The 23,908-nt window shown below is 43.9% G+C and overlaps 4 protein-coding genes and 1 non-coding gene across 7 annotated transcripts; 3 read left to right on the forward strand and 2 right to left on the reverse strand.

The window, feature by feature from the left end:
* The first annotated feature begins 3,533 nt into the window (after positions 1–3,533).
* LOC109748642 (stearoyl-[acyl-carrier-protein] 9-desaturase 5, chloroplastic) lies at positions 3,534–8,187 on the forward strand. The gene is made up of 4 exons (XM_020307671.4): positions 3,534–3,739; positions 4,328–5,503; positions 6,808–7,297; positions 7,487–8,187. Exons 2-4 carry the CDS (start codon positions 5,406–5,408, stop codon positions 8,045–8,047), a joined length of 1,149 nt encoding a protein of 382 aa, XP_020163260.1. The 5' UTR covers positions 3,534–3,739; positions 4,328–5,405; the 3' UTR covers positions 8,048–8,187.
* Positions 8,188–8,732: 545 nt separating this feature from the next.
* Positions 8,733–13,971, reverse strand: LOC109748640 (uncharacterized). Its single transcript, XM_020307667.4, has 3 exons — positions 13,605–13,971; positions 10,793–12,560; positions 8,733–10,227 (listed from the first exon to the last, which is right to left on the reverse strand). Exons 1-3 carry the CDS (start codon positions 13,969–13,971, stop codon positions 9,174–9,176), a joined length of 3,189 nt encoding a protein of 1,062 aa, XP_020163256.1. The 3' UTR covers positions 8,733–9,173.
* A 35-nt stretch (positions 13,972–14,006) lies between these two features.
* On the forward strand, positions 14,007–18,225 carry LOC109748641 (phosphatidylinositol N-acetylglucosaminyltransferase subunit A). 3 transcript variants are annotated; one of them, XM_020307669.3, is made up of 11 exons: positions 14,007–14,282; positions 14,378–14,429; positions 14,740–14,874; positions 15,120–15,365; positions 15,438–15,692; positions 15,990–16,144; positions 16,778–16,868; positions 16,960–17,076; positions 17,186–17,289; positions 17,724–17,814; positions 17,891–18,225. In XM_020307669.3, exons 3-11 carry the CDS (start codon positions 14,752–14,754, stop codon positions 17,981–17,983), a joined length of 1,275 nt encoding a protein of 424 aa, XP_020163258.1. In that variant the 5' UTR covers positions 14,007–14,282; positions 14,378–14,429; positions 14,740–14,751; the 3' UTR covers positions 17,984–18,225. The 3 variants fall into 3 exon arrangements, with proteins under 3 accessions (XP_020163258.1, XP_020163257.1, XP_020163259.1); XM_020307668.3 differs by having other exon boundaries at positions 15,120–15,692; XM_020307670.4 differs by lacking the exon at positions 14,378–14,429 and having other exon boundaries at positions 14,148–14,282; positions 15,120–15,692.
* Positions 18,226–20,439: 2,214 nt separating this feature from the next.
* Positions 20,440–23,466, reverse strand: LOC109748643 (uncharacterized). Its single transcript, XM_020307673.4, has 4 exons — positions 23,309–23,466; positions 23,150–23,203; positions 22,978–23,029; positions 20,440–20,803 (listed from the first exon to the last, which is right to left on the reverse strand). The coding sequence occupies exons 1-4, from the start codon at positions 23,407–23,409 to the stop codon at positions 20,630–20,632; spliced, it is 381 nt and encodes a 126-aa protein (XP_020163262.1). The 5' UTR covers positions 23,410–23,466; the 3' UTR covers positions 20,440–20,629.
* Positions 23,467–23,513: 47 nt separating this feature from the next.
* Positions 23,514–23,596, forward strand: TRNAS-AGA (transfer RNA serine (anticodon AGA)). The gene has a single exon. It is a non-coding gene; the product is annotated as a tRNA-Ser (tRNA).
* Positions 23,597–23,908: the final 312 nt, after the last annotated feature.

Here is a 23,908-nt window from a genome sequence, read left to right on the forward strand (position 1 = left end):
GGAGCACCCACCGAGCCTTGTAGCGATCTAGTGAGCCATCGAGCTTGAATTTGTGACGGAATTGCCACTTACATGCAACAATGTTACTGCCCGGTGGTCGGGGAACAAGGTCCCATGTGTTATTAGCATGGAGAGCATCAAATTTTTGTTGCATGGAAAGCCTCCAGTGCTCGTCATTAAGGGCTGCTCGATATGTCCGCAGGATGGGAGAAAGAGTAGACACATGAAGGTTCATGCGCTTCTGGGGTTGGCGATATCCTTGTTTGCCGTGGGTGGACATGGAATGGTCATTTACCACTGGAGGAATAGGGACTGCTGTAGGTAGTAGTACTAGAGGGGGCGCGGGAGGCTGAGTAGGTTCATTCTTGACTGGCACCACGGGAGCATTGGAGGTTGGAGTGGCTTGGATGATCGCCGGCGGGGTGTGAAAAAGAATGTCGTCAAGAAAGGAAAGATCATCAGCAGAGACGTGAGTGAGTGTGGTAAAAGGAAAAGAGGACTCGTCAAACACGACATGTCGAGAGATGATTATATGATTTGTGGTGAGGTCAAGACAGCGGTAGCCTTTATGGTTAGAAGGATAGCCGAGAAAGACACAAGCTATAGAGCGTGGAGCAAGTTTGTTGGCAGCGGTAGCAGAAAGATTGGGATAGCAAAGGCAGCCAAAGATTCGAAGATCTGCAAATTGCAGAGGTGTCTTGTGAAGATATTCATGTGGTGTTTGGTTCTGGAGGGTTTTGGTCGGATGAAGATTGAGCAGATGGGTAGATGTATGGAGAGCTTCCACCCAATAGATAGGAGGCATACTAGCCTGAAAGAGAAGGGAGCGCACCATGTTGTTGATGGTACGAATGGCATGTTCAGCCTTGCCGTTTTGCTGTGATGTGTGTGGATAAGACATACGAAGGTGCATACCCTTGCTAAGGAAGTAAAGGCGAGAAGCATTATTATCAAACTCACCACCATTGTCACATTGGAGAGATTTAACAATGGCACCAAACTGAGTGGAAGCATACACAAAGAAATTAGTGAGCGTGGAGTAGGTGTCAGACTTGTGGCGAAGTGGAAAGGTCCACAAGTAGTGGGTGAAGTGATCAAGTACAACTAGGTAATATTTATAACCAGAGAAACTAGGGAGAGGAGATGTCCAAATATCACAATGTAAAAGCTCAAAAGGTGTAGTAGCTCGGGAAGTAGAAATATCAAAAGGCAAGCGTATATGTTTACCTAGTTGAAAAGCATGACATATAGACTCACTAGAGGAATGTTGATTACATGCAATAGAAAAAGCACGTGCTAAGTGTGACAAAGCTTGCTTGCTAAGATGTCCTAAGCGTCGATGCCACAAAGTCGATGGTGATGTCGTAGCGGAGAGTGCATGGGCGGCGGTGGATGTCGACGGGAAGGGGTAGAGGTCACCATCACTATTGTATCTGAGAATCACGTTCCTGGTGCGAAGATCCTTCACAGAGAGACCAAACGGGTCAAACTCAATAGAACATTGATTATCAATGGTGAAGTGACGAACAGAAATAAGATTTTTTTATAATAATGAGGAGTGACAAGAACATTGTTAAGGTTAAAAGAATGAGATGGTGTAGATAATGTGGTGGAACCAGTGTAAGTAATGGGAAGAGGAGAACCATTACCAACAATGACATGACTAGGTGCAGTGGAAGAAACAAAAGAACGAGATAGATTACCCTGATCCGAGGTCATATGTGCAGAGGCCCTGGAGTCCGTGTACCACTGAGATGGCGATGGAGGTGAGAGCATCGTTGTGTTGAAAGCTCCCATGAGTTGGTTCTGGTCGAAGGAGTACGGGTGTGTCGATGAAGCACCACCATACGTGGTCGGTTGCCATGCCGCGCCTGACCATTGAGCGCCATACCAAGGCGGCATGTACTGTGGAGGTGTTGTTGTCGGGGTGGCAGCATGGAAGGCGTGTGGAGCGGCAGTGGGTGGAGGACCAAGGATGCTGTGACCAGCCGGACGCCCTTGGCCGGGCCACATCTGGATAGAGCCAACCCAAGGGTTTTGGATGGAGGGCCAGGAGGTCACCTGCTTGCCGCTGCTGGAGTTGTGGCCGGTACACTGCTGCTGAGAAGAGGTGTGCAGAAACCTGCACTTGTCACCGAATTGGCAGTTGCCGCGTGCAAAGTTCCGGCAGGCCTCCAGGCGCCGGTTTGAGGGGGGCACATGGGGTTTGCCGCCAGACCGCTCCATGGATGTCGAGAAGCCCTTGGTGCTCGAGGGGTTAGCAGTGACGAAGGCCATGTGTGGCGGGTCGGAGTCAGTACCGGAGCTGAGTTCCTCAAGGATGAGAGCGGAGCGCATCTCATTGGACGAAGGGAGCGGCTTCTGGATGGAGATGAGGGTCCGCATATGCTGGAACCTCTTGTTTAATCCACGAAGGGTGTTGAAGACGAGGCCCTTGTCGGGGGCGGACAACTCAGCGGCGAGGGCTTTCTGCTTTTTGCAATAGTCGGTCATGGACAGTACGCCCTGCTGGAGACTGTAGAACTCCTGCTCGAGGTAGATGGCGCGAGTATCGGCGTTGTCGCAGTAGAGACCCTCGATGGCCGTCCAGACGACGTGGGCTGTAGCAGCGGCGCTAGTGTCCATGACCATGCCGGCGATGTCGACGGAGATGGCGCCGTAGAGCCAGGAGCGGACGAGAGCATCGAGGCGCTTCCACTGGTTGTCGGGGCCGAACGTCGTTGCTTCCGCGATGTGATCTTCGAGAGCATACTTGCATAAGAGCCCACGCCAGTGCATGTAATTTCCGGCGTTGAGATCAAGCGTGATAGGAACGAGGGTCTTGACGCTCGGGACAGCGACGGCCTGCGCCCAGAGAGCAGCCTTGGCTTTGGCTTCAGCCTTCGCTGCTGCTGCAGCAGCGTCCGTGGGTTGCTTCATTGCAGAACGAACAGGCAAGCTAGAGATTTAGGTTTAGAGGATCGAACAAAAATCCGATACCATGAAGGAGAATAGATTGCCTCGCTTGAATATTTCATTAATAGCCAATGCTATATTATATAGTATATGATTTAGTCGGTTGTATGAACTGTATCAGAGTACAAAGCCGAATATTACCAAGTATACACACCTAAACATGGAAAGCTATGCCGTGCTTGAGCTGGACTCTGAGTCGCCGCCGTGACAGATCCATGTACGACCAAAGGTAGTTTTCCGTGCACTGGACACACAGCTTACTGAATCAGTTGCAATACTACATCGATTTCGTTAGGGATCGAGGATTTTTTTAATGATACCCTCTAAGGATGGTTCATCCAAGACGCGGAACAACAAAGTTTTCTTTTGATGAAACAGTAGGGTGTGGCTAGGTCTCGGTCAACCGAGACTTAACCAAGTCTAAATCATATGGCATAACATGTAAGAAAGAAAAAAAAAACTAAAAAGAAAATTTTGCGCAGATATAGCAGTCTCATTCAACTGAGATTTAACAACCCCGATTATTATGGGTTGTTAATTTGGTACATACTCTGGAAACAAATTGCGCAACTCTTTGCCCCGTTTGGCGGCGGCGGGCAAATGGGTGCTCGCGCGGCCCTCGCGAGGCGCCGCCACCACCGCTCGCCCGCCTTCCTCTGCCCCACCACTCTCCCCGTGGACTCATTCCCTCGCATCTCCGGCTTAGGATCGGTCGGGCGCTCGCTGCTCGGCCACCCCCGCGGCCACGACTCTCTCCTCCAGCTCGCGCTGCGGTCCAGCGGTGGTGAATTCCTCCTCCTCCTCAACAACACACAGCGGCTGTCGATGTTGTTGATGTCATGTGCTCGCCTCGGGCAGCCGCTGTGTGTTGCTGAGTGCTGTGCTGTTGTCTGTTTGCTGTTGATGTATGATTCGATCCAGTAGTAGTTAGCAAGTAATCCGGTATGCTGTTGATGAAATAAACATGTACCTGTGTGTGCGTGTTGATTTCTCCCCTGCATATATCCCCAATGGCTGTTGATGTACGATCCATGAAGCTCTGCTAATGAATTAGCTACTAGTGGATCCTAGGAAGAAAGAAAATTGTTGCACAGAATGCCCAAGTGTAGTTATAAAACTGTTGCAAACGATGCTCACAGCAGCTCAAGAACAAGTGAAATTCACCTAGGCCAACCAATTCCATATTTAGGTATTTGCCGGGTTAAGTATTTGGTCCCCAAATTTTCACGCGTTATGGTGGCGAGCTAAAACCATCGTAAGCGAATTATTGCCAAATTGGTAGAAAAGGAAACAGTAGTACTAAAAGAAAAATCACAGAAAGAGTTTATGCCTGGTTGGACCAAGTGGTTTCTGATCATGCATCTTGATGCAGGTGCAAGCAGGAGGCGAACGTAAGCGTATGTTGGTGTGTAGAGGTGATCATTTTTGGCTTCTCAAGCAACCTGCAAGCACGCATCACACTATTTCAGTGAATGTATGTGCAAGCATCCTAAGAATACGTCCAACTGTGCAAAGGTTGTTGTGTGAACATTGGTCACTCTACTCTTATCTAGGCTGGGTCGGCAATATATTGAATACAAATCAAATATTGATCTTCATGTGTTTGCAGGCATATTTTAATTATGATGATTAGCAAATGATTCCTGCAGTTGTTTTGTTTCGAATGCGATTCTTGGATAGAGATTGAACTCGTACTCCAAACGAATGTATGCTGGGTCTGGTCGAACTGCAACATCTGCCTAATTTATTTTCACATTAAACACAATTCAGCATTATAATACGATGTATTATGCTCATAAAACATGTAGATTCTAAATTACAATGACTTATGGCTGGTTAGATATCCTACAAAAAATAACTCAATGTTCAATTTGAATTCGGAAAAGCATAGAGAGATGCTCCAAACAAGAAAATTTAGAAAATATTCAAATTTATGTTCTATTGTCGGATTTTAGCACAAATTATTATTCTCTGTTCATGTTTGTGAAAATTTTATTTGCAGTCTGCAGGATTTGGACACTTCTTACTATTTATTCCTGCACCTACCTATTGGTTACTCTATCATACTAGATATCTTTGTGTTTCAAGAGCTTGTATTTGAATTTCTGAAGGGCTTGTTTTTCCCCCACGCTAGAGGAGTATATATTGGCGTATTTGGGACTCAACTAACTTTAATCCCGTAGGAACTGATTCTTTTTCAATGCAACAAAAAGAGGTTGGAAACCTTGCATAAGCCGTCAGGTCAGAAGTAACAAGAAAAACAAAATGAAACCAGTTTCCTCTCCTCCATTTAGTACTAGTACTAGTCCGACTACTAGTACTCCACTCCCAACTGCTCACTCTACCTCCCACCTCAGCTTGTACGTAAGTGTGGGCAGAATCAAAGTATTGCCAAACTCTAAACTCAGCGTTGAAAGTGGTGTTGGTGGATTGATAAGTTGTTGTATCTAATGGCATACATGCCTTCCTGCGGCACCTTCCATGCACCTTTAGTGTCTTCTTGCCTGAGGAGGAAATTCACAGTGGTGGCCACGGCTTCCAAGGCCAAGTGAGTTCTGTTCTTCCTCTTCATCATGCAAAAATCATTGTGGTTGGTTATATATTCCTCTTCTGTTCTTGAATCTTGCTCGGAGTGCTTGTGTCGGCTCCATGATCTTGGTTGAGCTGGTATTTTGCTACTTGGACACGAGAGATGGCGAGCGGTTATTCTGTCTTGGGAATGAATGAATCTTTGGTTTTTCCAAAGGGTTTCCTGTAGGTTCCCTAGATTGAACTGAATTTGGTCATAAAAGAATGTGTTCATTTGTTTTCGGTCATTTATGTGTTTGCTGATGCTTTTATCATCGTAATCTTGCTTTAATGTTCTTGTGGATATTGGAGAGTCGAGTTTTGAGAAATTTTCACTCTACGCCTTATTTCAAGATGATTTGGTTATTGACAAGTAGTTTTCTCTTCTATTTTTGTTATTTTTTGTTTACGGAGCGAGCTATTATTTCTTGCATACAGTGTTTTTTCGCTTTGTTGTCTTTGGACAGATGCATGTTTAAATCCTACAGTTCAGTTGCATGGCATGCAACTTTTGTGTATGCCTCTTTTTTTTTAGTTGAATGATTGTGAGAAGCAGATTGGGTGTTATTTGCATTTTTTTGCTGGTCCCCTGCTCGGTTCTGTAGTCGTGGAGCCCAGATCACTCACCTGCAGGCCATGGCATTCAAAAAGCGTGAAGTACTAGTGTAGTGAAGTTACGTGCTTGAGTTCATTACGTTTTCCTCTTGCATGTAGTTGCAAATAGCATGCCATGCTGCTCAAAAAGAGTATCTGAGTAGCATCGATGATTTATCTCATGGAAATTAGCACTTAGTTTTGGACTCATTGCCACAGCTCACAAGCTCTGAATGTTTCTTGAATTTGCATGATCTAGTGTTAATTTGCTGGAAGTAAAAACATACTAGGTGTTTCACCAATCTGGATAGTCTTTCTTTTTTGAGCTTTAATTTGATTATTTAGTTCTGTTAGGCTAGTCATAGTGGGAGTAACTTAGCAAGTAACATAGCGCAGTCCAATACAAATTTGCTTATGTGGCATGTATTTAATAAAGAGAGATGTGTTTAGAGTAACATATATGTTACTGTAACATAGCGCTTCTCAAGAGAAGATGAGTCTACAAGCTAATAAATGAAACCATCTATGACACTACTACTATGTTACTTTGCACTATGGAGATGGTAACTTAGACTAGTGTCATATGCATGACAGTAGTATAAGTTACTCCCCACTATGACCAGCCTTATATTACCCATTTTTCCCATTACTCTTGTGCCTATCATTATGTTACTTTGTCTGCTTACGAAGGGTTGGAACTCCCGAAAAGGCCCCCACTCGAGTCCGATTCGCACAACCATTCCCACCTCAGAAGAAGGAAGTTTTCGATTCACTGGAGCGCTGGGCAGAGGACAACATCCTGGTCCTGTTGAAGCCAGTAGAGAAATCCTGGCAGCCGCAGGACTACCTGCCAGACCCTTCCTCGGATGGATTCTATGATGAAGTCAAGGAGTTGAGGGAACGGGCCAAGGAGATCCCGGATGACTACTTGGTCTGTCTGGTTGGAGACATGGTCACTGAGGAAGCACTCCCTACTTACCAGACAATGCTCAATATCCTCGATGGCAGTGTCGGCGATGATACCGGCACCAGTCCAGCAAGCTGGGCTGTCTGGACGAGGGCATGGACGGCCGAGGAGAACAGGCATGGTGATCTCATGAACAAGTACATGTACCTCGCTGGGAGGGTTGATATGAGGCAGATTGAGAAGACCATACAGTATCTCCTTGGTGCTGGAATGGTAGGCAAGCACTTGGTGTCTGATTCCTGAATTTCTTTTTTTTATCTCAACTTGCATTTTTCTTGCTTCCTTTTTGCTGACAATATTAATTACAAGGACTACAATTATGTCCCGAATAGGGAAAGACCCACAATTTGGCAACATATACATACACTTGCTAGTTGAATGGTGTGCTCTTCTTACTTATAGGATCCAAAAACCGAGGGTAACCCATATCAGGGTTACATCTACACATCTTTCCAAGAGAGGGCAACCTTCATATCCCACGGCAACACTGCGAGGCACGCCAGGAAGTACGGGGACCTGAAGCTGGCTCAGATATGTGGCACCATCGCGGCCGACGAGAAGCGCCATGAGACGGCCTACACCAAGATTGTGGAGAAGCTCTTCGAGGTCGACCCCGACTACACCGTGCTGGCATTCGCCGCCATGATGAGGAAGAAGGTCACGATGCCCGCCCACTTGATGTACGACGGGCAGGATGACAACCTGTTTGAGCACTTCAGCGCGGTGGCTCAACGGCTGGGCATCTACACCGCCATGGACTACGCCGACATCCTCGACTTTCTGGTGCAGAGGTGGAACGTCGCCAACCTCACTGGGCTGTCTGGGGAAGGGAGGCGGGCTCAGGATTTCCTCTGCTCACTGGGACCAAGGTTCAGGAAGCTGGAGGAGCGAGCTCAGGGCAGGGCAAAGCAGTTACCGGTTGTTCCTTTCAGCTGGATCCATGGTCGGCAAGTGCAACTTTGAGTGACATTGCAAAACAATTATAAGACGAATTGTTCTTCTTATTTTCAAAATATGAAGCAACTGTTGACTTGTACTACTATAAACATATCTACTCTGCATGTGCCAAAGAAGCCTAAAATAACATAATTATATCATGAACACATCCAGACTTTTTGTTTGTTTGTTTCAGTTGTCCATTTTGAATATTGGATTTGGACTTGTATAACCATCTAAGGGCATCTCCAGCAGCTCCCATCTACCCAAATGTTTTTTGGTGATCACCTAAACTTCTCATCTTCCCCTATAACCAAATTGACATTCGCGGGAGCCAACCACCCGAGACTTCATGCCACGGCACGCCCGCAGCCTGATGCCCGCCTCACCGCCGGCCATTGGAGAAGTTGCATTGGGGATCTGCTACGGCCTACGGCTACACACCTTTCAAACCCAATAAATTTATTAGGAGAGCCCCAATAAGCATTTATAGGGGAAGGTCTTTTGGAAAGCTGTTGGAGATGCTCTAAAATTTGACTAGTTCTCGACAGTAACATGGGCAATATCAGGTGCGCACCAAACCAAACTTGATTACCAAAGGCAACACTGGTACCCTAGAAAAATAAAAAACAAAGGCAGCACTGGTAAGTCAAGACCAATCAACTGCGTATGTTTGCCAAATCAAATGCAGCCAACCGACATAGCGAAAATATAAGAATCAGCAACAAAATATTGCAGTTGCAACAAGGCAACTGGAAACAACTATTTTTCTCTGCCCCGACGTAGAAACTCAACCATATCATATGGTACTCCCTCCATAGACGTTTTGGTAGGCCCAGCGAGGCCTTGCCAACGAATCGCAGTGGTCCAGTTTATTCGATACCAGTGAACCCTCAGCAAACTAAAAAGGCCATGCTAAATGAAGCTTGTCGGTTAGCCTTATACAAGAATAATATAAATACCCTCTAAACTAAGGAGATGAGATGTATATGGCCGCTGCGCCGCCCAACATGTCGCGCTGATTTGATGAGCTGACGAAGAACATAATCCGAACGAGGAGCATGCCAGCTTTCAGTATGGCAACGGGGTGGCTGCTGCAATTCTGCCGCTCAAAGAGAAAAGGAAAACAGGCGTTGCTGCGATTACCAGTTCATCAATTAGACGCCTTTGCGCCTCGCGCTTTCTGCAGACTGCCCAACACGCTGTCCACAAGCTTATCCTTGCTTTCATCCTCTTCCGAGTCTGATGAAACAAACGAATACTGCTTCTGTGTCTGCTGCTGCTGCCTTGTGGCCCTCAGAGTGTCAAGGTAACCTGGACTGCTCCTGGAACAATCCATGACCCCGTCAATCTCTTGAGGTTTCTTGCCAGAGCCATCCTTGCTGCCGTTCCAGGAATCAATGATTTTCAGGAGCGAGCTCTGCTCAGCGCCCCTTCTGGGCTCTTGCTCTGCTTGATTCTCATCGTCAGAGAAATTGTCTTCTGAGCAGGTGGGAGGCCGGTAGCAAGTTTCTTTATCAACTCCTTCAGCAGTTTTGGCAGTGGCAGATACAGGGCCAAGTTCCCCCCAGATGGAATCATCGCCATTACTTTGATTTCCATCACCCTTACTGCCACCCTGATCATTCCCATTTTCTGCAGGCAGAACCCTGGGAAATTCTACCCTTATACCAGGCATAATCTGCAACAGTGACTCAATGTCTGCATATCCAAGCTTCTGGTGGTCAAGCTCATATCCGTGCTTCTGAGCAAACTGACGCTTGAAAATGCTGATGTTAAATCCATATTTGTATTGCAGGAGAAGGTCCTTCAATAGCTTGTGGCAATCAGACAATGTTTCCTCCCTGTTCGGAGTCCTATTTGTCCTACCTTTGTCACCACCATATTTACCCTGCTCCAATGGCTTGACATTAAAGAGAGAACTCAGATCAAACTTGCTAGAATTTGGTGGAGTGGATGTTGTGCTAGAATTTGGTGGAGTGCATGTTGTGCTAGAATTTGGTGGAGTGCTTGTTGTGCTAGAATTTGGTGGAGTGCGCGTTCTCTTTTGAGGGAGTGTAAGACGGAAAGGAAAATCGCTAGAAGGAGTTTCCTCGATCCATTTCTTTTCTGAAAGTAACAAATGAATCAGATGATTGACATCTTTCTCGACAAGGCCTTTGAGAGGCCAACAATCTAAATTCTGCAATCCATGTACCAACTCCTCCCTGCCAATAAAAGAATCATGTAAGAATAATCTATCTTAAAGTGATCGAGCCAAACATGATTTGTAGTATTAGCTTATGTGAATCTGGGTTGGATCCATTTGTTTGCCTGTAATTAGTTCTGGAGTAGACAACACATGCTCATGAAAGACATAGGTGCTCCGACTACTAAACTAACTATTTGAGCAACAATATTTACTACAACATGATCATAACACATCCAAACAAATTAATGCGAAGTTTTAAAGCAGCAAGGCAAAATTGCAGAACTATGTTATCAGGCTACAAGATCTCATGCAAGCAAACCTATCTATAGATGGGCATATTTGTTGGCAGCACAAGATATAAATATGTTGGCAATGAATGCTATTTCCTTCTCCTTAGTTGAACTGGACAATCTACATACTGTATATTGCTTCAGACACACAAACAGAAATACTATAAATCTAAAAAACATATTACATGAAAGACTTCACTGGTAAAATCTTCAACACTTTCTGTTTATAATAAGTAAGAACTGAGATGACTACAAGGCATGAAATAAAATTATCAGTGTTAAAAGCTTTACCTTGTCTTTGCTTTCGAAACAAGCTCAGACCCAATGGGCTTCGATAGCTGTTTCCCTAGCACATCCCAAAAGTAAAATCTTGTGAATATTTTATTAACTACTTGCTGCTCATTTTCACAAGTTGAAGCCTTCAAAGATTGAGATTCCTCAATTATGTCTGTCTTTGCTTCATCAATGCCATTTTTCATGGCTATACTGTTATCTCCATCCAATTTTCCAAATTTCCACCACCGCATTACCCAACTAAAAAAGCCCTTGCTCATCTTGGAGGTATCACCTCCATCTTTACACAATGGAACAGATGCAGGTCCAGTGCATGGTTTCGAGTTCTGGAGAATAGGCAGATCCCTCTTTAACTTTTCTGTCTCTTCTGCATGTTTTTCAGAATGGTCATGGTCAGACAAAGTTGAAGAGTTAACAGTCATCGCTGCAGAGCCATCTCTTACATCTGACCTTCTGTTCCGGGAAGAGGTCTTATGGATCCTATTCAAAAGCCTGCTACGTTGATCAGTATTGCAATCTTGCTGAGGAGTTCCCAAATCAGCGACTTCAGCAGAAGTGCCTTCATGACATGGAGAAACCTCACGATTAGCACTCTCAGGACCATTCCATAGTACCCAGATCCTTTTTAATAGTCCGTCACTGTCAACAGTATTTTCCACCCCTAAGAAAGAGGGAGTTCCAGGGGCATCAACTTCCTTGTGGTTGGCAGATGATTTTGGCCTTGTGGTTGGCCTTTTTAATAGCCCATCACTGTTAACAGTATTTTCCACCCCTAAGGAAGAGGGAGTTCCAGGGGCATCAACTTCCTTGTGGTTGGCAGGTGATTCTGGCCTTGCATTCATATCAGCTGCTGAGCACACCTTTTGATCCTCAGGTAAGACATCTTGTGGGGAAGATGATACAGCAGATGCAGCTGGGTTCTCATAGACAGTCTGCTTGAAGCTTCTGTCCCTAGTGATACTTTGAGAACCTAGGGTTTTACAGTTTTGTTCAGGAGAAGAAGTGGACACGGAGGATGGAGGCTTCTTATCATTGTGTGTTGCTCGACCGCGGTTATTGTCGTTGACATCACTTTCAACAGAACTCAGGGGCTCAAAACATTGTTCAGCAGGTTCCAGTAATTTTTTGTTCACCCCAACTACACATGGCTCTCTTAAAGCAGATGAACGAGCAACAAACTTCACAATATCTGGCATTGATAGGAGAAGGCAAGACAACTTTTTGTGGCCAAAGAAATCATTACCAAGAGGCACATTGTTCTTCTTGAGTTGTTGAAGAAGAATTGAAAGCTTGACCCCATTAGGATACGAATTCAGTGCCTCTCGTATCCCATCAACCACATCTTTGGGGACTGCAGTAACTGCATTTTTGGGATTATGGCATAATTTTTCATCAGATGGTACTGGTGTTGCAATGGTTTCTTCTGATTCAGCTTCCACGAAGGGGTCGTCAAGGGCTCCTTTGTAGTGACCATACCAAGATCCAGATAAACCATCTGGTGGGTGGTTAAAACGCTTTGGTGAGAAATTTTCCCCTTTCACTAAAGCTTCCCAAGGCCACATAATCGTCGCTGCATTGCACAGTACACTGGTAGTTTTACCAGGACAAGCAAGTAGTATGTTATAGTTGCTCATTCGCAACCGATGCAAAATGTTGGCGAAATCTTTATCCCCAGATATGAGGAAAAAATGAGCTGGTGGAGGGTTCTGAGCAATCCAGTAGACAAGATCAGCCATAAATGACCGGTCAGAACTGTTCTTTCCACCTACATTATTGAAATAGCATTGTTAGTATTACAAGAGAAACCACAATAGCACATCAGCAAAGAATCTGAAAAGGAATAAAAGATAATACAGACCGCCAAATTTGAAGAAATTCGAGAGCACCAATGAGGATGCTAATATTGTTACTTAACAATTGTTAGCAAACAAACTCCTAGCACCCCAATCCAAGCTTCAAAATACTAGTTCATCATATCGGTCTGGTCATAACAGACTGATACGACAACAATATCATCTGACATGACCGGTACTGCGGCGAATATGACCGCAAAAATCGTCCGAAACTACAATAGCTGCAAAATCCTATATCTAGACCAATTCCACAACGCCATTCATGCAGTGAACCGTCAACCTAATCACATGATACCAGAGTTGCCTAAAATTGGGGAAACATGGCCACAGCACTGCCTAATATTTTATCGATCCAAAATATGTATAAGAAACATCATGAATTTTTCCCATAAAAATTTGAAGGAATGACTTACAGATTACTACGAAACGAATGATAAAATCCATACAGGTTATGCTTCTATAAGATCATCAAGCAGTGAAGATGTTACCAAATCGAGTGATTGCAAATCAAATAATCATTTCTCAGAGACCTCTAATGTTGCTACGCTATAAAAATGAAGCACATTTCCCACAAATCTGAAGCAATATCAAAGCAAATTCTAGCCTTTCTGGTGCTAAAGAAACCACACACACACACACGCACGCACACATGGTTTCCAATGTTCAATTCGACTCTATGCAACCCAAGTGTGTTCCATCCTGTCAAAGTAACTCATTCGTGGTATTCAATTATGTGAATGAAATAGTACAAATAAACAAAACTACACCGTGCAATTCATGACCGTCAACTCAAGCATACCTACTAACAACGCAAAAAGCATGGCAATGCATCGCAAACCAGCAGCAGCAGTGCAGCACAACAAGCGAAATGCACACGTTTTTTCCCCCAAATAATAGAGAATCGCATAGAGAGAAGGGAGTGTAACGGAAAAGGAGATGGGACGGGAGGACGCAACTGCTTGGGACGTGGGAGATGACGACGCCGGTGGCAACGAGCGCCTCCTGCGCGGCGCGGGAGAGCTGGACGACGTCCCCGAAGGCGGTGATGGAGAGCGGGCCGCGGACGCCGGCGGCGCGGAGCGCGGCGGAGACGCGCTGGGCGACGCGGCAGACGTTGACGTTCTGGGGGACGTGGCAGTTCTCGAAGTCCCACCACACCGACACCTTGACCGCCTTGCTCTCCTCCTCGTGCTGCCGCCGCCATCCGGGGCCTCCCGCCACCTCCGACGACGAGCTGAGGCGGCGGCGGTGGGCGTGTCCCTGGTAGCGGCGGCGGTGGGCGCCCGCGGAGGGGAAGCGGCGGAGGAGGAGCTGCGGCAACATGGCTGGGGGTTCGGATCGGCGCCGCCTCTCCCTCTGGGCCGGGGTGGGATTGCGGTTCGTGCCAGGGTTTTGTTAAACCCCTTTTTAACAGCAGTCGAAAAGCGGCCACCGTCCGATGCGCTCCCAACGGCTCTGATCTGGCGGAATGGTCACACCACTCGGTGCGGTGCCGAACGCATTTCTCCCAGCCCAGGTAGCCCGAGATCCCCGCTTATTCCCCGGCCGGAACAACCCATCCAAGCTCCTCTCCGCTCCGGCGACGGCGACGGCGACGTGCCGGCGGTTACCTTCCTCCTCCTCCGTCGACCAAGGTTAGCCCCCTCTCCTCTCCTCCTCTTCCACCTCCTTTTGCTTATCCGTCTTCATCCCATCATCGAGCCCCGCACTGATGAGCTCGTTGCTCCAGATCCACCAACGCGCGCACCGGCTCCTCTTATTTCAGCTACGTCACATCACCGGTGAGCACAGCCTCCTCCTATCCCCCAGATCTCGCAAGCAAACTTCTACTAATTTATTTGGCTGGCAATAAACATTAGATATTTGGCACCTTTTCATGTTCAAAATGATTATAATTTAAAACATTTTCGTGTTCAATTTTCCCCAATTACGCTAGTGATTATGCATGGTGTCAATATTGTACGAAAAAAGGGACATGCTGTGTCGATATGGACAATATGAGTTTGATTTAAGGTTCACTAGTTTGCGTTGTGTATACTATTTTTTCCATTAATGAATCGGTTATATGATACATGGCTTATGCTATTTCAGATTTCACACGCAATGGATGGGCAAAGCAGAAAGCACAGGATTTTGATGGTGTCCGACTTCTTCTTCCCAAACTTTGGTGGTGTGGAAAGCCACATCTATTATCTATCACAGTGCCTCCTTAAGCTTGGCCATAAGGTCTTTCCCTAATAAACTACTCTTTATTATCCTGCTTTTATTATTTATGTTTCGAGAATGTAAGATAAGCTACTGGGTATGCATCATTTTTACGGGATTTTTTGGACTTTCTGTTGAGGATGTGATGCTTTGGAGACCTTACCTTCTAATGAACACAATGGGCATAAGTTTGTACAAAATAACTTTATGCTACTATTTCTGGGTTGTACAAACTTTTTGAGCGAATTCAGTTTGTTATTCTATAGGTTGTTGTCATGACACATGCATATGGAAAACGTTCTGGAGTACGATATGTTACTGGTGGCTTGAAGGTTTATTATGTGCCGTGGAGGCCATTCCTGATGCAGAATACACTACCTACATTATTCATGACATTTCCAATCATAAGGACAATTCTTATTCGTGAGAGGATATCTGTTGTGCATGGACATCAGGCCTTTTCAACACTGTGCCACGAAGCGTTGATGCATGCTAGGACGATGGGGTACAAAGTTGTCTTCACAGATCACTCGCTTTATGGTTTTGCTGATGTTGGAAGCATTCACATGAATAAGGTGCTGCAGTTTACTCTTGCAGATATTGATCAGGCCATATGTGTGTCTCACACAAGCAAAGAGAACACTGTCTTGAGGTCAGGGATATCTCCGGACAAAGTTTTCATGGTTCCTAATGCAGTGGATACCGCAATGTTTACTCCCTCCTCCAACCGCTTAAGCTGTGATGAAATCATTATTGTTGTGATAAGTAGATTGGTATATCGAAAAGGTGCTGACCTTCTTGTTGAAGTCATTCCAGAAGTATGCCGTCTATTTCCAAAGGTGGGTGATAGCTAGTAACTACAGCACTCTTTGCATGAGCCATGCATGAGATAGGAAAAGGTTAACTGCATGCGTGTTAAAGGTGGAACAAGTTCGTAATTCAGCATATAGACATACTGTTTTCATCACTGTCATCCTTTCTGGTCTGATACATATAATAAATTGCCTGACAGTTCAGCTTGATAGAATGTTTTGGTTCATATGTTATCATCTTGCATCTTTACTTTCTTACTCTATGTTGTTTTGGATTTATAGTGGATTATGTTCCCTCAGTTAATAAAGCAATGGACTTGTCAGGTTCGCTTTATTGTTGGAGGTGATGGTCCAAAACGTGTGCGACTTGAAGAGATGAGGGAGAAGTTCTCCCTTCAGGATAGAGTTGAGATGTTAGGGGCTGTACCTCATGCTCAAGTACGATCTGTTCTGATATCTGGTCATATATTTCTGAACAGGTACCTTTCTGAGTTTTCATTCTTTTGTGTTCAATATCTAGATTGTTGGTTATATATGTGCCTTTTTCTGTTCTTACTCTATTTTTACTTTACCATCTATTATTGTATACTCTGGTGTGTTGAAATAGTCTTGTCAGGTTCCTTTAAGCTTTTTGTTGCGACAAAGGAAGTTGCTTTTACTAAACTGTCCATTGAATTCTAAAAATCGAAGGCGTCTGTGGCAATGATCACTACCATTAACAGAGTAGCTAAAATTGTCATATTGGAACATGATTAGCGCTCTCCTTGAACAGATACTTTGAGCCGCTTTGGATCTTTGTGGTCACATTTGTACCAGATTATTGAATTGTTCCTGTGTGCCTCTGGTTCTTCCAACATGCATGTTGAATATCATTTGATAAAACATACTGATGTTGTGGGAGTATTTCTTGTGAAATTATAATTATATGTTTCATGGATCTAATGCAAACAGAAAGAAAAGAGCTTTTGGTTTCGTTTTTATTTTCACTTACCTAATCCTAATATTATTTGGAAACTAGAAGGTGGATAAGTTAACCTTGTTTATGACAGTTGTGCGGAGTGCAATTAACTATAGCAATACTGAGACATGAAACTTGACCTTTGCTGTTGTAGTTCGCTTACAGAAGCATTTTGCATAGCCATTCTGGAAGCAGCAAGCTGTGGGCTTTTGACAGTAAGCACTAGAGTCGGAGGGGTTCCAGAGGTATGCCCTTTTATGATTTCAAAGTTTCTTTTGTAAAGAGCCATGAATTTCAGCTATTTGGACAATTTGCAGATAAATTACTCCTTTTCAGGTTCTACCAGATGACATGATAGTACTAGCAGAACCAGATCCAGAAGATATGGTACGGGCTGTGAGGCAAGCTATCGACATACTTCCTGGTATAGATCCCCAAATTATGCATCGCCGGGTGAGTTTCAATTCTATGCACCTTGCTGACCTTACCGCTCTAGGTTTTTTTAGTAGAAAATTGACATGCAAGTTCTCTTGGGCTTATTCAAATCTAATGTGCATTGTAGATGAAAAAACTCTACAGTTGGGATGATGTGGCCAAAAGAACAGAGATTGTCTACGATCGTGCAATGCAGTCATCAAACACTAATTTGCTAGATCGTCTTCCCCGGTGAGTATAAGGCAGAACATGGACTGTAAATTCATCTTCTGTCACTCATTTCAGAGTAGTTATAGCTGAAGATAGGTTTTTCCTTTGGATCGCCACCTGTCCTTGCATATATTGTATGTCAAAGTGCTAACTCTCCATTTTCTATATTTCATACTCCCTCTGTCCCAAAATAAGTGTCTCAACTTTGTACTAACTTTAGTACCAAGTTGTACTACGGTTGAGACACTTATTTTAGGACGGACTCCGTCCCAAAATAAGTGTCTCAACTTTGTACTAACTTTAGTACAAAGTTGTACTAAGGTTGAGACACTTATTTTAGGACGGATGGGAGTATAATGATTAGTTCTACTGATCAAAGTGTGGGCAATACCACCACAGTTTTGCATGCAAAAGCAAAAGGAAGTCACTGACGTTGTGTTTCCGTAATGTTGTAGATACCTCACATGTGGAGCTTGGGCAGGCAAACTGTTTTGCCTCGTTATGATCATAAACTACCTTGTGTGGTGCCTTCTAGAATTCCTGCAGGTATTTCTTTTTTACCTAGGCATTTCTTATTTTATGGAGATTGATGAGATTATAACGGGGTTTCTCTCCCTCTCAGCCTGCTGAAGGTATCGAAGAAGTCCCAGATATAGGGCCACTGCACATTCATTCGGATTCAGTAGATGACCAGTGCGAAGCGCAACGAAATTGAACTGTTTTGCAACCATTGTGGCATGGATCGTATTGGAGGTCGCGATATCTATTTTAGGCTGGCTCTCACTCTGGAATTTCTTTCAGTGTTTCCCGGTTCTGCATTGACTGTTTTGAGAACAAGTCTTTGGCGAATGGGATAACTATGAAATCATCTCGTCACACCAAATACTGGAATTTACAGTCGTGTTGCATAAAGTTAGTGGTGTGAGTACTTAATGCCATTGCCAACTTTTCATCTGATGTGTCTCTTGTTCCAATCCTTGGACATCAGCTGCTTCTTGGTGCTAGTTTCTACCACTAGAGATATGACGGTCTTGGTGCTACTTAGTGATCTAGACGCTCTTATCTGCAGATTGTATACTTATTGTTCAGTCATTGACAGGGAAAATATATTTAAAAATGTTCACAAATTTAAAATTTTGTCTATCGATCAGCGTAGGAGCATCACGTTCAAGTGTGAATAAGCACAACCGCAGCCCACAACTGATTCACTCCTTAACATGTGGGGCAACAAATGCAAAATCTTCCTTGGCTCCATTCCTGGGGAGAACTTGAGAGATTTTGAAATTTGTTTTGTCCTGAATTTGGCTCGCACGAGAACAAGGGGAGTTTGTATTTATTTGAGCAATTGATTCTTCTTCTTTTTTCTGTTTTGAGATAGCCCCCGCTCTTTTCAAAAACCTTAGACGTATCTGTGAAGTCAGAATTGAACGTGACGTCACATGTGAAGTCAGAAATTCAACGTGTCTCTTGTATAACTGCACAACGCATGGAGAAACACCGTGTTGCTTTCAGAGACAACTTCGAAATGATATCTGAAGCAGTTATAAGGTATAACTATTTATCACTCTTCCAAGTCAATCCAACATTCTAGGTTTCGAAGTAGATTTTGCACAATATAACTAGCTGCCGCTACAAGTGGATGAGCTCATAGCCCAGTGGCTAGAGCGCAGCGGCGCCTCTCAGCTGGCGCGGGTCAGAACCTCAGTTCCGACGTGTGTCTCACTGTCTCTCTTAATTAAAAATGCCATAGGAGCTCCTCCCGCTACTGGTCTAGTTTTCTTTTAGTTGTCGTTACATCTCATTTTCAAAACTACTTCTCGAGTATCAAAAAATGTAAGATATACATTATGAACCTGTTAAAAATAATTGAAAAGTACTCTCTCCGTTTCATAATGTAAGACGCTTTTTGACTCTAGTGTAGTGTTAAAAAACGTCTTATATTATGGGACGGAGGGAGTACAATTTAGAAGGTGCGACTCTGGAGTGAACATTTACTAATTTCATAACTAGGAAATGATGCAGTTGAGAAAGAAAGTGATACTCCCTCTGTAAAGAAATACAGTATTATATTTCATTACAGAGTACAAATTATTGGCCCCCTTCCAAGCATTTACAAGTCAGTTGTTAGCTCAGCATTTTTGCAGAATTAACAATACTCACAATGGTCTTTACGGGGAAGATACCGCTAACAAACAATACTCAATCCACATGTCATCAACTAGACTACACTGTGTACAACAAGTAAATACCAAGCCATATACCAAAATAGGATCTCAAGAGCATGCGTCAAGACCGACAAAGAGAGCAGATCCGCTTGAACCCTATTCAAAGTTATGGACCCCAGGCGTGACTTTTTTTGGAAACTTCCGACCTATTCATTTTCAATCATGGTAGTACAACGAAATCTAGCAACGATTACAAGCATTGAAGCGAGCCAAATGCATGACAACATCATCGTCCCTCACTAATCGGACAAAACCTTGTAGTAGACAATTGGGAAGTCGCCGTCCTAATATCTCGAAGGACACCACCCGAAGGAAGACGAACATAGACTAGATCCAAACAAATCCACCAAAGATCAGCACCGATCAAATCTCGCAAGATCCGTCGGAGACACAACTCCACACTGCCTTATGACAACGCTAGAGGCACCGCCAGGACAAGGCTGGGCGGGCGAAACTTATTCCATCATCAGGAAGCCGCTGCCGCCTTGCCCCCTAAGCGGGAAACAAACCCTAAGCGAAAACTTGTAACTAAAAATGGAATTGAAGCCCTCCCGGCAAGAGTCGGGTCCACCGTGCCTCTATGGCCCTAAGGCCACCAGAGACAAGACAAACAGCGGCAGCGCCAAGGGAGACAGGGAAACCTAATTGCCTTGTCGCCCAAAGATGTGAGGCAACAACAAAAAAATGCTCGTGGGTGTATCAATAGTTTTTAGTATGTTGATAGGAATATGTCTAACATCTAGAATGAAATCATGTGTGTCCTTGGAGCTCAGCAAAAACAAATGTATCTGTGCACGGATGCAGAATCAACGCATCAAACAAATGTGCTTGTGCACAGATTCCGAAGACATAAAACAATATACCATCCATGTGAGTGTAGTTTTTGTTTGTTCCCGGTATTTTAGGGCACACAAAAAAATGCCCTCAATCCAAGCAGGACGAGAAATTAATCCAAAAAGTATTGAGAAGGATAATATCAGAGGAGATACACGGAAGTAATAAAAACCAATTGCACAAAACCGGGCGAAATGTTGCTAGCATTTCAAGATTTTGACCAAGCTATCTTTCAGACATTGTTAGGAAGCCACGCGTGTTTCGCCGACAGAACTGACTTGTGCATTCTTTCCATATTCCGCTTACAGAGTACTACATGGTATTAACTTGGTATCAGCTACGACTCCAGATCGCTCAAGTCCGCGGAACCAAGTTTGTTGCTTCCTATGCAATTGCAGGTGAGGAAGATATGCCAGTGGGGAGAAAATGTCAGGGCGTTTAAGAGCTGTGCTAACTGAATCGGCTGCATAGTCAACCTGTAAAAGAACACAAGTCCAGTAATTAGCTACTGGTTGGTTAAGCTTCTGTACAGGGGTATCTGAAAAAATGACAAGAATGCATTGCATTGGAACCTAATCGAATGGCATGTTAAATTTAATTTAACTAATGGCCACACATGTGAAAGTTGTGTGCTTCAGCATCTACATTGACAACAATATTATTGCGTATTATTATGAAACAATGACTAAAATGCGCAAATGATCTGCATGGTTGATGACATGAATGGTCAACTAGCAACATTCAATATTCATGGAGAAAAAGGATCATAATTGTCTTATAATGTTTACAACTTTGCGTATGGTACATATAAAGTACTACTCCGTAAAGAAATATAAGAGCGTTTAGATCCCTACTTTAGTGATCTAAACACTCTTATATTTCTTTATAGAGGGAGTAACATCTACCACAATCTGACCACAATAATGCCCTTCAGATATTAACAGGACAACATATACAGTTATTCTTGGTCAAAGACATGGGTAGAAGTTCTGTTGATACTGTATATTGGGCAAAAACATGGAGTCGTACATTTTGTAAACTGGTGACATATAAATGAAATTAACAGCCCAATTTGCTTTCATCAACAGATTGAGTCAAAGTTAAAACAGCTGGCCTGAAAAGCACGTGCTGACTAACAAGGAGCAACTGAAAAGGGAGTACTGCAGCATCTAAGCTAGCGTAGTGACTAGTGAAGGAAAAAACGTAATCCAACCAAGTTGATCCAGAAAAAAGGTCTAATTTTTGTCCCTCAGCCATTAACACGCCTTATTGCAACCCAAGTTTGAATACATTTAATTTTCCCCCTCAACTCTCAATACCGGTGCAGTGACTTCAAGGTGTGATCAAGGGCCAAGCCAGTGGTGGGACTGGCGGACCAAGGGTTTCTTGCCATCTGCCACCATGGATAGAACCGTTGGCGACAATGGGATTTGCGGTGGCAGGCTGGGTCTTAGTGATGGCAAACTTCTTCAGGTGCACTGGCACTGTAAGTAGCTTCTGAAAGTTGGTTGGCAGCTGCCATGGATAATGGCAGCAGTGTCCAGGGTGAAGACTGAAAAGAAAGATAGTGTCCATAGAGTGGAGAGGCTGATAAATGGATCCATTTGTTTAATACATAATGTTCGTTTGCTGATTCACCACCTATATGCTTACTAGCACACAATAGCATGCCACATCATAAAAGCCACAAATGAACCGGCAGTGGGATCTAATTGGATGGTATTGATATATGAGGGTGCAGATAAAATGATGTTCTCACAAAAGGGGAAAGTTAAACACTGGCAATTGCTGAGAGTTCACGATTAGACTTTCCCAAGATGAAACATGAATATGAGTATCAACCTCTCCACTCTATATCTCTATCTGTCTCCCTTTTCTCAATCTGTCTCCCAAGATGTTAAAGATCAGTTAATCTTTAGTGAACATTCACCAAATGAAACAAGAATATGAGTATCTTTAACCTCAGAAGAAATTCAATTGGAAATTGTTGAGTCGTGTGTTGTTCTGGTTATGAAAAAAAGACTAAGATTAATTTCTAATTTTAAGTAGAATTACCTTGTGTGGGAGCTTTCGGCACTGGGTATGCCCTTTATATAGTTAGGTTAACTTAACGTATATGTGCAATATCACAACGCAACCTACTTTTGTAGGAAAGACAGCCTACGGATTGCTAAAATGTTCATGGGGTACTTCACTTTTGTGAACTTACTAGAACATAATTTTGAAAGCAACCATAGGTTCATCTCTTGTGCACATAGTATATGATAAATCTAATCTTGTGAGCTACAAATGACACACAAAATACTCTGACTGTAAGCCTAAGAATCCTAACAAATCTGGAAACCAAGTGAAACGTTGACTGTAAACACCAAACAAGAAACTACTACAGTAGTAATGACAGTGGAAAACTCTGCTTATCTGATCCTACCAAGTATCAATCCAAGTAAATAATAACAAAACCATTCAAGAATCAATCAATCAGGTCACCCGGTGGTTTCTAATCTTACGTTTACAGTCAGCTCGCTCAAAGCCCATCAAAGCCCGAATTGAGCAAGCAACTAAACAAAATTATAATTCGGCTAAGCTATTCGCAAGAAAAGAAAAAAAGAATCAGCTCGCTCGTGTTTCTAATCTGTACAAAGTCGTTTACCGAAGATGCAGCCGCGCTCATCAGCGACTGCGCCATCGGGAGTACGCAGAACCTGGAACACAAGAGTGGGCAAAGAATCAGTACACGTGGGCATTGGGGATAAAATTTAAGGACTCGGAAGAAAGCCGCCGTAGTGTGCTGGAGTGCGGGCGGACGGCGAGAGAATACTAACATTCCCCTGCCACCGGAGAGGGCGGCGACGGCCGGGTCCGTCCATTCGTCGAAACTGAGGGGGAGAAGAAAGCAAACGAGAGGGTGAGCCAAAGCGCCGCGGGAGCAGAACCAGGAGAGAGGGAGATGGTAAAAGGGTTAGAGGTCGGTGTACTCGTACATCCATCCGTAGCGCCGGTCGAATACGAGGCGGCGCTGGCGGCGGCGGAGGTCAGGACGCGGCGGATTGGGGGAGGAGGAGGAGGCTTCTGCTGCCGCCATACTCTTCGATGATAAGTTACAGCGGTAGAGGATGGCCTTGTCCTCTTAATGATGGGCACGCTGTCATAGATATTACTATCTAAAAATATTAGATAAACACATAAGTGGTCGTGCCGGAGTGGTTATCGGGCTTGACTAGAAATCATGTGGGCTTTTGCCCGCGCAGGTTCGAATAATGCCGACCACGTTTCTTTTGTTTTTTATCTATGCATTTTCTTTTTAATTTGTTGTTTATGTTTTAGTCCATAAATTATTTTAATTGTCTTTTTAATTTGTTGTTTATGTTTTAATTCATAAAATATTTTTATTATTTCATGTATTTTGTTCAATAACTCACATCTTTGTAAAAAAAACGTCTATTTTAATATTTGCTTACTGTTGGAGTATTGGCGTTACGAATGTTTTAGTCTATGAAATATTTTTATCAAGAGTGTTATTCCATGATGCTTAGCTCTGGAGTGCTGGTGTTAGGAATGTTTGCGCCACCTTTATGTGAGTC

Source organism: Aegilops tauschii, chromosome 5 (assembly GCF_002575655.3).
Source record: "Aegilops tauschii subsp. strangulata cultivar AL8/78 chromosome 5, Aet v6.0, whole genome shotgun sequence".
In the NCBI taxonomy this organism is placed as follows: Eukaryota; Viridiplantae; Streptophyta; class Magnoliopsida; order Poales; family Poaceae; genus Aegilops; species Aegilops tauschii.

Excerpts from the sequence above, each read along its gene's own strand:
- LOC109748641 (XM_020307668.3), top strand. The coding sequence starts at position 14,752 with ATGGATGGGCAAAGCAGAAAGCACAGGATTTTGATGGTGTCCGACTTC. Across the intron at positions 15,693-15,989 it reads TATGCCGTCTATTTCCAAAG|GTTCGCTTTATTGTTGGAGG; the intron begins GTGGGTGATAGC and ends TGGACTTGTCAG. Across the intron at positions 16,145-16,777 it reads GGTCATATATTTCTGAACAG|TTCGCTTACAGAAGCATTTT; the intron begins GTACCTTTCTGA and ends TTGCTGTTGTAG.
- LOC109748640 (XM_020307667.4), bottom strand. The coding sequence starts at position 13,971 with ATGTTGCCGCAGCTCCTCCTCCGCCGCTTCCCCTCCGCGGGCGCCCAC. Across the intron at positions 12,561-13,604 it reads CATCTCCCACGTCCCAAGCA|GTGGAAAGAACAGTTCTGAC; the intron begins GTTGCGTCCTCC and ends TCAATAATGTAG. Across the intron at positions 10,228-10,792 it reads GTTTCGAAAGCAAAGACAAG|GGAGGAGTTGGTACATGGAT; the intron begins GTAAAGCTTTTA and ends TTTTATTGGCAG.
- LOC109748643 (XM_020307673.4), bottom strand. The coding sequence starts at position 23,409 with ATGGCGGCAGCAGAAGCCTCCTCCTCCTCCCCCAATCCGCCGCGTCCT. Across the intron at positions 23,030-23,149 it reads CTCTCCGGTGGCAGGGGAAT|GTTCTGCGTACTCCCGATGG; the intron begins GTTAGTATTCTC and ends CTTGTGTTCCAG. Across the intron at positions 20,804-22,977 it reads TGAGCGCGGCTGCATCTTCG|GTTGACTATGCAGCCGATTC; the intron begins GTAAACGACTTT and ends GTTCTTTTACAG.
- LOC109748642 (XM_020307671.4), top strand. The coding sequence starts at position 5,406 with ATGGCATACATGCCTTCCTGCGGCACCTTCCATGCACCTTTAGTGTCT. Across the intron at positions 5,504-6,807 it reads GCCACGGCTTCCAAGGCCAA|GGTTGGAACTCCCGAAAAGG; the intron begins GTGAGTTCTGTT and ends CTGCTTACGAAG. Across the intron at positions 7,298-7,486 it reads ATCTCCTTGGTGCTGGAATG|GATCCAAAAACCGAGGGTAA; the intron begins GTAGGCAAGCAC and ends TCTTACTTATAG.